The 17,042-nt window shown below is 43.8% G+C and overlaps 1 protein-coding gene across 3 annotated transcripts in view; it reads left to right on the forward strand.

The window, feature by feature from the left end:
• Positions 1-12,676: 12,676 nt before the first annotated feature.
• Rbfox1 (RNA binding fox-1 homolog 1) overlaps positions 12,677-17,042 on the forward strand; it is a 365,001-nt gene continuing 360,635 nt past the window's right edge. For all 3 annotated transcript variants that reach the window (XM_038326053.1, XM_038326056.1, XM_038326057.1), the window contains exon 1: positions 12,677-12,775. In XM_038326053.1, the coding sequence (XP_038181981.1) occupies positions 12,677-12,775 (99 nt within the window). The remainder of the gene's footprint in view (positions 12,776-17,042) is intronic.

Here is a 17,042-nt window from a genome sequence, read left to right on the forward strand (position 1 = left end):
AAAAGAAATACAAAAACAACCCAAGTAGACAGCATCCTGAGAAATTAACAGCTGAAGTTGAACTCTTGTCTCCATAGGGACACACATTTCACCCCCACACCTGGCATCTCTCTCTCTCTCTTTCTCTCTCTCTCACACACACAGAAAGAGAGAGAGAGAGAGAGAGAGAGAGAGAGAGAGAGAGAGAGAGAGAGGGAGGGAGAGAGGGAGAGTAAGAGACCTGATAAAGCACACACTACAGAGAGCGCATGTCTCCAAGGGGTGTCTGTGCAGAACATGAGTCTTCTACGCTGCACATGAGATAGTATAGCCAGGGAGGAGATAGTTCTTCTCTTGTACACTAATATGCTGAGAGTGTTGGTTAATTACATCTGAAGCCCGGTAAAGGCAATGATAGTGAACATGATAGATCATTTTGGTGGGGTACAAAAGTTTCAGTTCAGGAGAATGGTTTTAAAGCACCTTAAGCAGAAAATGATGCCCTCAAGGACAAAAGGGGGCATTGATGTTAAGCTTTTGAGGATCAGGAAACACAAAACAGACCAGTGAAGTTGAAAATGTTCAAATGAAACATTGTTCCTAAGGAATCTAATCAAGTCCCTGGTGCTAGAGCAGTGTCTCTGTGGAGGATGAAATGTGTCCAGAATCCTCGAGAATAATTTCGGTTGTCTAATTCTGTCTTCCAGTTTTCCTGACTGTGACACCCCTACAAACAGATATAAGGGGAACACGGTGAGTGGCTTAGTTTTGTGTGTGAGTCCAGAGACAGTACATATATATCTCAGCTAACAGGCCAGATGGGGTTATGGAAATGTGAGATGCCTGTCACTGTGAGATGCAACTCCTATGTAAGACTTGGAAGTCCAGAGAGCGCAGATTTGATGAGCCAAGGTCTTCATAATTACGGAGCTTCTTACTCAATAACCAGTGCATTTGTATCATAACCTTCTAGGCTTTCTATAATAATCCAGTATTGTATGTCCTTATATCCTTCCACACTCTCCATTAACAGCCACCAGCCTTTAAAGGTGTATAATGCTGAGAGCTGAGAGTCCCTGATATGCCTATTTCCTGGGTACCAGGACAAGACCTTGAGAAAGCTAAGGTCAAACTCGATTAATTCAGATATTCAGAGGTTAGAGGTGAAGCTACATCTAGTCAGAGAAGCTCATGGGAGACTCAAGTTTCAGAAAGATAAATATTTCTCACCATTTACAGGGTCAAAGAACTCTGAGGCCGGATCTATTGCAGTGGGGGGTGGGTGGGAGGGCAGAATACTCTGCAGGATTTGTTTGCCTTCAGATTTGTTCAAGTTCCATGCAGAAAGTCGAAACATGAGTGGGTGGATGTGGAGGCTTCCCAAAGTAGACCTCCCACCCACATATTCATTAGAAGAAATCACCACTTAGCCGTTTTTGTCTCTACCGCCTACCCTCCTGGGTCCCACGCTCCTAACATTCTGTCCTGTGTGCTGGGAGTCGACTCCCACCCTTTAAACTGCCAAACATTGAACTCTATCCCCTAGCATCTCCTCGTGGGACCTATGGTTTCAGCACAGCTCCTAGGGGAATAGAAGCTGTTCACCCCGTCTGGATGCTTTTGTTAATTTAGGGGTATGCTGGGGCACTCTCCAGCACTTTGGCTAATGTCATACAACACTGTCTGCTTTATTTGGCCAGAGGAGGGGAGGAGAGAGTGCTGCAGAGGCCCTGGAACCAGGGTCTTTTTCTTTGAAATGTGTAGGGCGACTGTGGATGCTGTGGTACTTCCACCTCCTGTCATATGAGAGAGTAGAAAGCTGGGATAATGTCACTCTATAAAAATAGATGTTTGGGATGAGTGATTGTTTTCTGGGAGAGGAAGGCTTATAGATTAGCTGGAAAGGGGAGTACCATGCCAGACTGCCTTCTCAGGTGAGGTGCTCAAAGAGACTGAAACGCTAATGGTGATAATGAAGGTGACTACGACAATGATACTGGCAGCTCTGATGGCATGATTTTGGAAGCAGCACCTTTGCTGCTACTGGCATGGTTGATCATTGGAGTGATAACCCTTCACTCTGTTCTTCAAACCTGAAGGGAAATCCCTCTCTTCTCCCTATTTACAAGTAGGCATACATTAATTTCAACCTTGGATATATTCGCATGTTGTTGAGAGCCTTCAAAAGCTATCTTACAGGGGTTTGTGAAGGTAAAAACAAAATAAGAACATTAGTTACCATCTGGTCAGAAGTCATATTCTAGAATATGCTAATCAATCCCTTTCCAAAACACGGAGAGGAATTAACTTCATATGTTATGTGAGAACCTGGATAGGAAGAGAGTGTGTAGTGAGAAGCGGCGGGGCTGCGTCCCGCCACCCGCCGCTGGCTAGCTTTATCCGAAATAATTACACGGAAACTGTATTCTTTTAAACACTGCCTGGCCCATTATCTGTAGCCTCTTATTAGTTAATTCTCACATCTTCCTTTAACCCATATTTAGTAATTTGGGTAGCACCACGAGTTGTGGCTTACCAGGAGAGATCTTAACCTGCGTCCATCTCAGAGAGGAGCAGCATGGAGACTCACCACGCGACTGCCTGAAGCGTCTCTCCCTCACTCTACTTCCTTGTTCCCACAATTCTGTTCTGTCTACTCCACCTACCTAATTTTCTCTTAAAGGGCCAAGGCAGTTTTCTTTATTAATAATGAAAGTAACACATAAACACTCCTCCATCAAGAGTGGATGAGGACTAATGTGTACATTTGGTCTGTTAGCAAGGTTAAGTTATGCAGGTAGCAAATCAGGTCATGGCTGAAAATACTGGTGCATGCCTACAGTCCTAGTACTCAGAAGACTGAAGAGTGGAGACCGTAAGCTAGAGAACAGCCTGAACTACATGGTGAGTTCAAGGCCAACATGATCCTGTCTTAATCACTAAAACATAACAAGTCAACATTGACGAAGTATGATGTGCCTGTAATTCTAGCAGCTTGAAGACAGAGGACAGCAAGGCTGATATTAGCCTGAGTTGTATGTTCCATGTCTTCCCACACACAAACACAAACCTTCAAACACATAAACAAAATAAAACAAGTATACAAACAAACAGACAGAAAGCCAGGGCAAAAGGTCATGGTTATACATTTTCCAATAATGCCATGTTATTTAAAAACCATTTCAAGAACAAAATTACATTTGGAATTCAGAATGCTGTCAATGTATTGACTTTACTGGTCTTGTGTGTGATTTATTTAGTTAGTTGTTTATTTGGCAAAAGGATAAGTCTGTTTTCATTAACTCATTAGAGACAGTAAAAATAATTCATAATAATACTTGCTGCTGTTTGTTATTGTTGCCAGAACATATGTTCCAATCTCATGACATTGATGTATATCTATATTTTAGCATTTAACAAATTTATTTTTAAAAACAATATTACTATCCTCCATTAGAGAATGGAACTAAGGTTTTAAGAGTTTAGAAGTCACTAGACTCTTTTGTTTAGTTTGGGCGTAGAGATAGGGTCTCACACATTCCAGACTGACCTCGAGCTTGTTTTATAGCAGAGAAAGGCATTGAACAGCCTATCCTCCTGCCTTCCCCTTCCAAGAGTGGGCATTACAGGCATGTATCACCATGACTAATTTCTGCAGTTCTATGAATTCAACCAAGGGTTTTGTTCATATAAGCACTCTATAATAGTGCTATGAATTCAACCAAGGGTTTTTGTGCATGCTAGGCAAGCACTCTACAACAGTGCTTTATCTCCACCTCTTCACAGACATTTCTATCAGATAGTAAAGTATGAGCATCATGCCCATGAGGTGGAGCTGCAAAGTCAGATTCCCCCATGCAGGAGACTGCACACCCTATCATGAACCAGAGAGCTTCCGTATACTTCATCCCAGTTATGCTGTAGAGTGGCCTTGAAGGAGCAGGGCTGTGTCATTGAGGAGAATGAATAAACTCTGGTGATCCATCATAATCAATTCCCTTGACCTTTCCGACACCTCTTCTATGAGAAAGTCAAGGTGCTCTGTGGGTCAGAATGCTCAGAACTGGGAAGGGCATGGGCTTTGTGCTGCACAGAGCCAGCAGGAAGAGGCCGCAGGCCCAGGGAGTACTGCTGCTAATTGTTTCCAAGCATCCCCATGACACTTACCAAGAATTCCTGATCCTAAGCATGTGGGTGCCTGGGCTGAAAAGCACTTTACGTTCATTATCTCAGTGCTTCCCAAATGCTGACCCACAGGCTCATCGGACTCCTCAAATGGCATTTTCAACAGACTGCAGCTAAATGAGAAAATCAAGGGCAATTTAGTGAAAATTTTAATAGACCTAAATTTAATCAATTTGAAAGGCCGTCCTTTATTTTGAGATTATGTCCTTCTTGCGCTCTTGCTTTTGGGTGTAAAATGCCCTTTCCTTTTTGAAGTGATGAAGCTGGCAGATGGTATATGTGTGTGTGTGTGTGTGTGTGTGTGTGTGTGTGTGTGTGTGTCCTAATTTGGCTACAAATGTAAAAGTTGTTAATTTCATGCAGTCCCTGTTTTAAGTTTTATTGTAACAGCCTCTGGTTGGGGAGTGGTTAGAGAGGACCATGCTCAGAGGGAGCTTTTCATTATTGACTTCATTTTACAGGAGAAAAACTGGCATGGCGCTCCTCCTTGCCCAGACTGATATCTCTTACAAGTACCAAACTTGAATTTAAACCCAGTTGACACAACTGGAGACCTAGCAAGACTTCATCAGGGCCTAATACCACTGTTACCTAAGTGGCTCCCTTTCCCGCCCCTGGCCATTTTCACTGGACTCTGGGGTATCTTGAGGGCACAGACTAGAGTCAACAACAGCCTCACAGACTCTAGGTATTTCCTCAAGGCTGCATAGAGGCAACTGTGTCCCTTGCCTTGCCTTGAAAGAATAGAGTCAAGGGCACCTGGGAAGACCTGTATGTCCCTTTTCTCTGTATCTCTGTTTGTTGTTTATGCTCATCCTAAAACATGTAATCAGTGTAGATAAATGTGTGTAGAAGCTAGCACCAGCATGCTACTGCATTCCATGCAGCAGGCTCTCCCAGTGACATAGGCAGTCTCCGTGTTCAGAAACCAGTTTCATATGCATGCGTCCCAGCAGTAACAGCCAGTGAGATACCTACCTAAGGAAAAAAGAGGGTAAAAGAAGAAGGGGTGCCCTTTTACACCCCTGAGCTTCCTTGTCATTGTGCAGGTAAGAGAAGGAGTCCTGCAGGAACAAAGAGTATAAATTAACCTGTACCGTTTCTACTTTAGGCCTGGTGCCTAGATAAACTGTCCATCTTGGGAGGAACTCAACTGAAGTCTCGACATACCCAAGCTTGCAAAGTAACCATACCCCTAATTTTCTACAGAAACATATGCAAGATGCCAACCTGCCAGTCTGTTTCTCAGCAGCCTTGATATCTGAGAGGGTGGTAGGCAAGGATTCAACTCCTTTCTTATATGAGCACATAAAATACACGTGTTTTGTCCCTGGGAAGGAGTGCTTGAAGCAAGCACGGTGTTCTTGGATCCCAAAACCTTTTACCCAGGATCTTTTTTCTTTACTTTTTATATTTTTGGAGGGAGCTGAGGACTGATCCCTAGTCCTTGTATGTATGAAATGTATTTCTGTCATAGTAGATGCATGTGCATGAGCCTCTGTATGTATGTATGTCATGTGCGCATGTGCCCTTGGAGGTCAGGTGAAGGCATTAGCTACTTTGATGCTGGAGTTACAGGAGGTTGTGAGCTACCTCATCTGGGTGCTGGGACCCAGATTCCTGTCCTCTTCCAGAGTAGCTCACATTCTTAACTGCTCTGCAGTCTCTCTAGCCCTGTAACCTGGAGCTTCCATGATTACAACTGTGAGTGACATGAGGCAGCAATAGTTAGATTTGTTTTGTTTTCTTTTTTTAGATTTTTTATTGCTTTATAAATAATACCATTCAAAATTTCCACCTCCTTTCCTCCTCCCATTTCCCTCCTGCTCCCCCACTCACTCTCCCCTCTCTCCCACCAGTCCTAAGAGAGGCCAGGGTACTCTGCCCTGTGGGAAGTCCAAGGCCCTCCCCCCTCCATCCAAGTCTAGGAAGGTGTATATCCAAACAGACTAGGATGCCAAAAAGCTAGTATATTCTGTAGAATCAAATCCCAGTGACATTATCATTATCTCAGTCAGCCCCCATTGTCAGCCACATTCAGAGAGTCCAGTTTGATGTTTTCTTTCCAAAGTAATTACACATAGGCACTGTATGAAAACCCAAACAATATAAGCATGCACATAGTAAAAATCAAATCCCCCATCACTCTAAGGATAAGACATATGTTTTAGTCCTTGTCCTCCTGGCCCTTTGCTAAGCATTTGGTGTAAATGTGTATTTACATTTACACATGTATAATTCCTTGTTATTTATAAATGGTGGGTTTTTAATTTGTTGTTATTGTTTTAAGTTTTAAATTCTTATTCTCTCTCTCTCTCTGTGTGTGTGTGTGTGTGTGAGAGAGAGAGAGAGAGAGAGAGAGAGAGAGAGAGACAAAGAGAGAGAGAGAGAGAGAGAGCGTATGTAGGTGCATGCACGTCATGGCAAGCTTGTGACCATCAGGAGATAGCTTTGGAGAGTCACTTCTCTTCTTCCAGCCCTTTAGACAAGATCTCCCTTGTTTCTGCTGCTTTGCTCCTTATTACAGGTTGCTGGGTCCATGAGTTTCCTAGCACTTCCCCTAAGCATTCTGCATTCACTTCCTGTCTTACCATAGGAGTTCTGGGTTCTGAGGATCAGAGTCCAGTTATCAGGCTTGCATGGCCAGCTCTTCTACCTGTGAGCTTTTACTGTTATTTGATTTGATTTCATGCAGAAATATTATTCTGTGTATTCTGAAGCTTCTTACAATACTTCCTTAGTGATATCTCCCAGGTAAAGCATGCAGATGCTTCTGGCTCCTGTGAACAGGTGTGTGGATGATAGTTACATTTTAAACACCCTTCCCCATTGCTTTGTACCATTTGCCTTCATGGGCATCATGAGAGTGAATATCCCGGCACATGCACACCTGTGTCCAGCACAGCTATTTCAGCAGTGCAGGTATAGGGAACTGGAAGAGTTCCTGGAGAAGACAGGAACATTTTAACATTTTGATTGTCAATACCAAAATGTTGTCTTCAAGACTCAACCAATTTTGACCTCCAGACAAGTAGGTGAGACTGTATGTCTCTCCTCAACTACTTCAATTTTATTATTATTGGTAGCATTTTACCATCTAAATTTTATAATTTTTTTTGCAATTACTATCAGTCTTTTGAACAAAAGGCAGTAATAATCACAATGACCATAGTTTTCATTTGAATGTATTTTTATTTTAACTTCTTTTCAAAAAAGAAAATGCAAAACATCATTTGAAATAACCAAGACTGACCTGGAATTTCCAATGTAGTAGAACATGACTTCGAATTTCTAATCCTCTTGCCTCAACCTTCCCAGCAGAGCATTTGTGTGCTGAATGTGGTGGCTCAGACTTTCTGTTCCACTAATTTAGAAGCTGGGGCAGGAGGATTACTATGAGTGCAAAATAGGTCTATATAACAGAGTAAAACCCTGTACCACAAAATTTAAAACCGTAAAAAAATTAAAATAACAGAGAGGCAAGATATTGTGATGTGTGCTCATGAGATGAGGGTACAGCGTGTGCTTCTGCTCTTGTTTTGCAAGCGTGGCTTATTTTTAGTCAAAGGCTTACTGACAGCCCACATTCAGAGTAGAAAACTCCAGCAGTTTAAGGGTTCTTTGTACAAGCAGAATTTGATCTCTGGGCTGGACCCTGTCATTACATGTGAAGCAGGTAACTAAGACACTGGACTGGTCACTGCCAGAGATGCAGCCCATTGCTCAGAATGAGCTCATTTGAGTGAGTCTGTGGCCGAGCTTCTTCAGTGACTCAGTGACAGGGAGGGATGCTTTTACCTGGAGGACTGTGTATGGAAACAGATCTCAGGGTGGCTTGGAGGGAACATCAGGGACTGAGACCTCATGGCAACTTAAAATACATAGAAGTAAAAGGTTAGCCAACACTTGTAATTCATGCTTTTGAGTGGAAATAGACAGAAGAGGTGACATAATCCAAGGTCCTGTTGCATCCATCCATCTACCCATCCATCCATCCATCCATCCATCCATCCATCCAACAATCCATCCATTCACCTACCCACACATCCATACATTCATTCTTCAATGTTAGTAATGTTTGAGTGTATCCTATATTCTCAGGCAGTGCATTAAACCCTGCATGTCTAGTGATCAAAGATGGGGGTGAAAATCTCTCCAATTGTACAGCATTAGGAGTGCCAGTTAACCACTGCTGTTTTGTGGATGGACCCCAGAGAGTTCCAAAATTCATCTATTATAACCCTGAGACTTGGAATCAGATTGCAAAGGGCAGGAAGCTGGGGGCTTTCTGAAGGCTGACACTGCAATTTGCAGAGCTGGCACACTTGTGAGTGTTGACTACAGCCTCCCCACCTCTGACTTCCAGCGTCCTCTCATCTGACTTGTCTCTGCCCGTTCCCTGCGGCACTCCTTTATGTGATGGTACAAATAGTTGCTTCTTACCTTTATTGTTTAACACACACACACACACACACACACACACACACACACACACATACACACACACACACACACACACACACACACACACTTGAATATAAGCTCTATGTTGTGAGGGATCTTTGTTTGTCCTCCTGGACCAATACAGCTCCAGGGACTGGGACAGTCCCTAGAGTGAGGTTAATACTAACTAAATTGCATTCAAATGTTTGCAAGGCAGTCAATCAAAGTGATGCTCAGGATAGAGATAATAAAGGTCTCAAAAAGGCTTCTTTCATTCTTACTTGACTTAAGATTAAAAATATGTAGTTGTGTGTATTAAAATTTGGAAGTGAGATTCAAATTTAGCCAAGCGTCATGTTGCTATCGTCACTGAGCTAACACAGTGGTCCGAATTGCTTATGAATTACCCCCAGACATCCTTCAGTCTTACCCGAGTCTTTCTTGCTCTGATACATGACAATCCCCATGTAAAAAAAATTGTTCAATGCAAGGTTTACTCTGTTGACAGTTTTAGGAAATTATAATAAGAGTTGAAGAGAGGTAGAAATGACTTATTTCATGCTCTTAGCTCATTTGGGGGAGAGGGGGAAATGTTACAAACACTATTGTTTGGGTTAAATAAGAACTTGGGCAGTTGCTTTCAAAGGAATTACCATTTGAAGATGCTATTGTTCTTTGTTATTTTTTCTTGAGCCTTCTGGCTTCCTACAGGGCATGTATTCCATTCAAGGAAGGATCCTTGTAGCCAAAGCCAACAGGGCAGCCCCAGGATTCACAGACAGCACATACCTGCAAGTGATCTCAAGTGCCAGGGACTCTGTAGAAAGAAACAAACACATTTTCTCTTCTCCCATTAAAGGATGTAGAAAGAATTTTTCTTCTTATGCCAATGAGTTGGGGGTTCAGATTTGACACTCCTGGATGCCAACTAGAAGGCGTCACCAAGTTTTGCCATAAGTGTATAAAAGATGGTCACCGAAAGAATATGCTTTTGCATTTGGAGTACTTCGATGCTCTACACTGACATTACCCACGGGAGAAAAGGCCATTCTTCTGTTCCAGTAGCTTCTCGTAGCCAAAGTGTCCAGGAAAAGAGCACTTAGCCATTGTGTTTGCTCATGCTGTGCAGGGGCATTTGAGCTGGTTGGTCCGGAGAACAGAATCTACCTTCAAGTCATTTTGATTTGGTTTAGGAGGGCTGCGAGCTCATTGCTTCATTGACAGATTCCCAGTGTGACTGACTCTAAGCAGAAGTCTAAGGGAAAGAGTGAGCCATTACTTCAAAATGGGTTTGAAGGAACTCAGTCCCTGCTGAGAGCTTTCCTGTTTGGAGGAAACAGGGCTCCAGGCAGGTGAGAGCTGTGAGTGGCTCCTTCCAGGAGGTATTTGTGTTTCATTAAACCATTCAGACACGGTTTGATTAGAGCGCCGGGTTTTACTTATCTCATTCCTTATGAAAATGAGCGGAAGAGAAATTTCTGCCCTGTTCTTGGAACATTGTAGTTTTTCCAGTGTCAGACTGAAAAAAAAATCTCCATTGTTGAAAAAATTGCTTGAAGCACAAGAAAGAGCTTGGAAAAGGCAAGAGAGACTGAAGAGCTATGGTCTCTGGCTTTCGTTCTTTCTCTTTGGTTTGAGGAATTGCAAAATAAAACTAAGTACAAAGAAGGAAAACAGAGAGAGAGGTACTTGGGGTCTGTGTGAATCAGTGCTCATGTGACAAGTGCCATTGATTTCTGAGACGACATGCAGCAAGCCTTTTCCAGAAGGATCTTTACCAGCCTTCTCAACCCCAGTGCAGGTCCTGGAGCCCTGGCCTTGGTGGTCCCAGCTTCTCTGGACAGCCACTGCAAAGGGCTGAATATGCTAATGAGCTGAGAGGACACCAGGCCCCCACAAAGTGGTTGGAGGAGTGGGCTTGCAAGGTGGAAGGTGGAAATGAACAGCCAGTCAGGTTGGAGCACACTGGGGACATGATTTTAATGACATTTTAGAGAAACAATGCTAAACTATGGGATGATTCCTTTCCTTCCCATCTCCCATCAGTAAGCGTTTTAGAGAAACCCTGTCTTGAAAAACAAAAAAAAAAAAAAAAAAAAAGAAGAAGAAGAAGAAAAGAAAAAGGAAAAAAAGCATTTTGATTAGCCTGCCAAGTGAATTGTGTTTTGCTAGTCCAGGGAGAAGTCTAGAAGGCTTCCTTCTGCTGAGGAGTGTGTGGGGAGCACCCCTGGGATGGCCTTTGGAGAGGTCAATCCCAGGATTCCGCCTCAGTGTCCCTCATGAGAGAAATCTTTCCCTTCTGGGGGCCAGCTCTACCCTGGAGAACCGGTCCATATCTTCCACTGGAATTCTTTCAGGAAACCTAGCAACCAGGCAAAGATTCCATCCAGTGGACCCTTGCTCTGAGAATAAAGAAGATACCCCATCACTGGTTCAGAATAAATCTATATAAAATATGGCAACTATTCCTGATCATAGTTTTACTATTGTGAGAATTTTCCCCCTTGTGGGAATCAAGGACGAGTTAAGAGTCTTCATATTTTCTCTTAATTCACAGATCACATCCCTTATTTTATTGCATAAAGACTAACGAAATCTACTAATGAATAATTATTACTTCATAAGATAAGGGGAGGGGGGAGACCCGCCTGCAAGAGTGGAATATTAATTTGGCCAAGGAGGCCAGGCAAGGGGGGGAAATATAAAATAAAACTATTTCAATTTGCTCTCCGCATCACGAACAGTAATCTCTTACAAGACAGGGACTTTTGTCTACCCCGTGTATTTATAATTTGAGAAGAGCAACGGGTTCTAGGCTGAAAGAAGGCCCCTTGCCTTCACCCCGAGCTGGCATTTTAGTGTAACAGCTGCTGGATTCTCCGGATAAGCCGCAGCGCTTGGGGCTGCCTCCCGGGGTAGGCTGATTCCAGGGAGAAAGCAGTGCCCCCCAGCAGCGGGGGTTTCCAGGGACCTCCTTCTCGCACCCCTACCCCAGCGCTGCACCCCAACCCCTGGCATGTCTATTACCCCCAAGCTTCTTACAAAAGGGGAATCCCTTTTCTTGTGTTTATTTGCCAACGAGTCAGGCAAACAAACCGCCGGCTGAAAATCTCCCGGACTCCTCAGGGTCCCAGCTGAACAGTCTTGTTAATGGTCCAGCTCCTTTGATTGCTGGCGATGTGGGGCGCTCACACGTTCGCTCTCCCTCTCAGTCCCTTCGGAGGATTTTAGCAGACAAAATTTGAATTTTGGCGAGTTCTTTTTAAAAAAGAAAAAAGAAACGAACAACCCTGCCCCTGGACCTTTTTGACAAATGAGAAGACTCCCAGCATCAGCACCAAGCGAGTGAGCGACAGCGAAGCTGTGAGTCAAAATCTCTCTCTCTCTCTCTCTCTCTCTCTCTCTCTCTCTCTCTCTCTCTCTCTCTCTCTCTCTCTCTCTCTCTCTCTCCCTCCCTCCCTCCCTCCCTCCCTCCCTCCCCCCATTACTCCCCCTCCCCCTCCCCCTTCCTCTCCTCACCCCCTCCTTCTTTCTCCTCCTTCCCCTCCATACTCCATCTCCCCCTCTCCCCTCTCTAGCGTCTCCATCGGGGTAAGCTAACCCCTGTCTTTCATAGAAGTCGTCCACTTTACCCATTCTTGTCACCTTTAGGGGGTGGCAGGGGTGGAGCGAGGGGCATCTTCCACTTTAAGAGCGCTCCAACAACAGGCCCAATAAAACCAAGGGGAGCCAACACTACTTCCCAGCCTCTCTAAGTGTCTTTAGTTGAAAGCTGATGAACGCTGGGTACTAGCAAACCCGAGGGCGAGGAGAGCCAGGGAGGAGGGACTCTCTTGGGGTGCGGTGGGGGGAGGGAGAAAGAGAGAGACGAAAGAGGAAGAGAGAGAGCAAGAGGGACAGCCACTGCTGTGTGAGTTAGATAATCAGCGAAAATTAAAAAGAAAAAAATTGTAGCGACTAGGCAAAAGGGTTTTTTTTTTTTTTTTTAAAAAAAAAAAAAAAAAGCAACGCAATTGTAGATTGTATGTGAGCATCTCCGCTCTCGCTCTGCGGGCACCCGAGAATCGCGATGCAGCATCCTCTGACGGGGGCCACCTGCGTGGCACTCCCCAACGTGGGCATGTGTCCCCAGCTCTCGTGTGCCTTGACTTTTATGTACTTACAGCAGGTAAGACGCGCGGCTCTTTCTCGGTGGCGGCAGCTCCTTCTCAGCTTGGCAAGACTTGGTACAGCTTCAATGGGCTTCGCGTTGTGTGTTGGGAGGGGGGGTTGGATTGGGGGGCTCGAGCACTGGGACGAGATGAGGTTGGGTGGGAGCCTCTGGTTTTCTGTCAGTCCAAAATGCTATTTTAATTCACCTGTCTGAATACTTTGTGAACACTGATCCCCAGCCTCAGGGACCGGGAATTTGAAGATGAAAAACTGCCTTTTTCTTCTGAGCATGTTTTCTCCTGTCGGAAGTCCCAGAGGTGAGGTGAGGGGTGGTCCCTAGTATGTTGAGAGAGTTTGGGGCTCTGTGAAGATATCCTGAAGCATGTAGTTTCAATTCAGCTGTTTTAATCATTGGCACAAAGTGTGCCTGTACCGTGCAAGTGTGTGTGTGTGTGTGTGTGTGTGTGTGTGTGTGTGTGTGTGTGAGAGAGAGAGAGAGAGAGAGAGAGAGAGAGAGAGAGAGAGAGAGAGAGAGAGAGAGAGAGGAAATCTTTGTTAAGTTTGTCTGTGCTTTCTATCCATTCCACAAGACTCAGAACATTGGGATTTTTGCAATCTGACAGCACCCTACCCAATCTTCTTTGAAACTCTCCAGCACTGGGTGAGCATGGGCAGATACTGTCTTGACTGTCCTGAACATAAGGTGGTTTTGTTTGCTTATTTGGTTGTTTCTATACCCCAGGCCTGTCTACTCCCTTGACAGAGAGTGGTCTTGCCCGGATGTCTGTTGGCTTCATTCCCACCCAGTCCAAATCTGTGAATTTTTGGATTCCGTACTTGCTTTGAGTGTCTGCTCTGGGCCTCACTTGGGTTTTCCCTGTCTTACTAGAAAGGCTTCTGCCTAGTCTATTCCTCCAGGGCTTTGGAAATGACCTAACACTGTCTTGTGGGGAGGCAGGCCAGCTGTGTCATGGGGCGGGGTCTGTGGCTGTGAGTTGGCAAGATTAGAGGTTTTTTGTCTGCTGTGAGAATCCACGGCCTGACTCCCTCTGTCCTGTCCTGTAAAGTTTTCATTAGGGGTAATCCTTCTACCAGCCTTTCCATGAATTCGTTTTAAGGATGTGGCTGACTACGTGTGTGTGTGTGTGTGTGTGTGTGTGTGTGTGTGTGTGTGTGTGTGGTGTGTTAACCAAACTTCCTTTCCAAGAGTTGAAAGGAGCCACTTGCCTCCAAGATGCCCTGTTCTGAATTGTGCTGCAGCAATATATGTCTTCATAAAATGCTGGGGGTTCTGGCTTGAACATTTGCGTAATTTGTTATCAGCTTGGTTGCCAAAATTTTCTTCTGCGTATTTACTGCTGCTAATCTTTTTTGAGAACAGCCCCCTTAAAAACATCTTGTGAACAAATTGGCTTATACTTGTATTTGTTTTATTTTGTTTCCCGTTTAGTAAATCAGACCAGGAATTATCTCTTAGGAACGTATTGATAGTATTATTGATAGTATATGATCCCCCGACTTCTACCATTTCTTTGCCTCAGCTGTGACTGTTTGTCAAGTACCTGTGTGTTTTACATAAGTTTCTAGCCATGAGAATATCCCAGGGAGCATTTCTTCAGCTGTTAAGACTCAACTGGTTTGAATCAAATTATTAAAATATCTGTTTTTTTTTAAAAAATCCTATATTCATGTCTTTTTATTTTATTTGTGAGTCGACTGGAATAATGTTATTTAAAACATAGAATGTTATAGGTGCTTAATACTTTCTTTCTGGTTCTTACGTATTTTAATTAATCTGTTTTCTGCTTCACCATTAAACCGGTTTGCCCATTGAAGACCTTAGGAAGAAGGACAGTGCCTTTGAACAAGCATCTATCCTTGCTATGAAGGGATGGGTGTATCATGTGGCACCGAGGCTTTCCCACTGTGGAACACACCTGCTATCGAGAGGGAGCCTCACAGGAAGTGCTGGCAGCCATAGCAAATATTTAGAGGTGACTCTATCAACAGCATGGTTCCCCAGGAAGGTCTATGGAAGATGGGCTTTGAAAGGAGATCTCAATGTGTTCTCCACTTGAATGAGTGTGACACGGGGTCAGAACAGGTGTGAGTGACAGAAGGATGTCTCTAACTGAGGTTTACTAAAATTCTGAAGGAAAAACAGGCAGACATTTATTTTTGATTATCCTTTTTACAATCCAGGGTTTTAGCTGCCACCACTACTCTTACCAAAATCCCACTATCAGAGACCTGTGCCTTGGGGTCATCTCTTCTGGCCTTTTAATGCCACGATGCAAAGTCAAGGTCAGACAACTGGCTGATTTAGAGGGGAGACAGTCCCTTTAATCTCCACAAGCTACATACCAGTCCAGACTACATATCTTCTGCCGGGGTGGAACCACTAGACTTTTTTTTTCTGCTACTAATCTGTAGCTAGTATTGCATAGCCATGCGTTTGATGAACAGAGAGCTAGTTCATACTTCCAAAGCATATTGATCAAATAGATGAACGAATCATGCTTCATTTATGATTAGCAATGCCTCCATTAGAAGCATTTAATTTTGTATGTAGAAAAACGGCACGTGTCAGAGACCACTGTCATGCTCATCATCAGTTTACATGAGAAAATAATTAAAACCCTCCTATCTTTTTTGAAACATTTCTCATCCTGTTTTTATTTGTGAACATAGTCTCATGTGTAAGGGACTCCTGGGTCTTCACTGAAATGTTTTATCTTAGAATGAAGCCTTACACAGGGACTTCTGCCCATCCAGTACTCGAGGAAAATGACTCAGTTATATGCTTTCACTGGCTTTGATATTAACATCCCATCCCTCCCTAAATACTCTCATATTTGTCCTTACAACGACTCATGAAAACAAAAACCAATTAGGGTCCCTCAGCCCTGGGAATATATACTGAATGTTCAAGTGAAAACAACGGAACCCTTTTGCTGCAAATGGCTTATTTATTCAGACCAGTGAAGTGGTGTCTTCGGTGTTTGCATTGTTTGAATTATTTTGTGTCATTTGTTTACATATTCTAATCACTTCTCTTTACATACATATTTTCCTGAAGTTCATGATTTGTTCTTTCTCTCTCTTTTCTCTTTGTGATTCTTCTCCTCCCTTTTCTAGCATCCAAGCTGCTGCTCTAGTTGGGAAAAGGGAGATGGGAGAAAGCTTGGTAGCCGATGCTGTCGTCGCTTGCATGTACGCACATGTACACACATGCACATTAAAAACCGCCAGCACACTGTATGGGCTTATGGCTGTAGCCTACTTCTCCATAGAAGTGGTGACGTATTACTGAAGAAGATGGCTCTCTCCTCATTGGTGAGGTGAAGTACATGCCTCAGACTTGGGTCTTGACACCCTGCAGTGGCCCTTTTCTGTGACTCCTTTGATGGTGACATTGTCCCACAATTTGACTTCCAGCTTGTATATACTTCCAGTGGAAATTCTTCCCGGTGTTAGCTGCTAACTGGGTACTCATTTAAACCTACTTTCATTGAGGGAGAATTCTGAATTCCAGTTCCAAATTTGGAGCTTATTAGCAATGATAGCAAGGGAGAATCTGTTATGTTTGCTTGGTAGAAAGCAGTATGTGCATGCTCTTGTACACACGCGTGCACACACACACACGCACGCACACACGCACACAAGCACACACACATACATACACACACTGCAAAATTCTCCTAAATCAAGGGAACAAATACCAAACACCCATTTCTCCATAAGGAATGTTGAGGACGCAAACAGCACAGACACTAAGGTTTGTTTCTTGAGGGACACTTCATGCCCCAGACCTCCAAAGATGTATTTTGCCTGGATTTCTGCCTCTGTAAAGCGAACCAGTGGCATATGAACTTACTGCTCCTTGTTCCTACCTTACCCTCCTTGTCTCCAGTTCTGTTCCACAAAGCCTTCTCATCTGTCAAGTGCTGTTCACTCCCAGTCTTTTAATCAGCCCAAATTTAACAATGAGTCAAATACTTAAAATCCACATTAAAGAGGAGAGGAAAAGGGGGCCTCTAAAGTGGCCCACGCCACTGTCAATATCCAAAGATGGGTCATTTTTCCCCACCTAATGGTGATGCATGAGCTTTGTTTTAAATAGTGAAGTGGTTTGTACAAAGGGTAATTCCTGGTAAATGAAGCCATTGCTCATGGTGGACACCTTCAGATCGAAAGCAATTGAACTGAAACCCGCACATCAGCCCTTTCTGTCTTTAATTAGAAAGTGCTGCTCAGTGTGGAAGCTCACTGGGGTAGAGGGC

The sequence above is a fragment of the Arvicola amphibius genome, chromosome 4, assembly GCF_903992535.2.
Source record: "Arvicola amphibius chromosome 4, mArvAmp1.2, whole genome shotgun sequence".
Lineage (NCBI taxonomy): Eukaryota > Metazoa > Chordata > Mammalia > Rodentia > Cricetidae > Arvicola > Arvicola amphibius.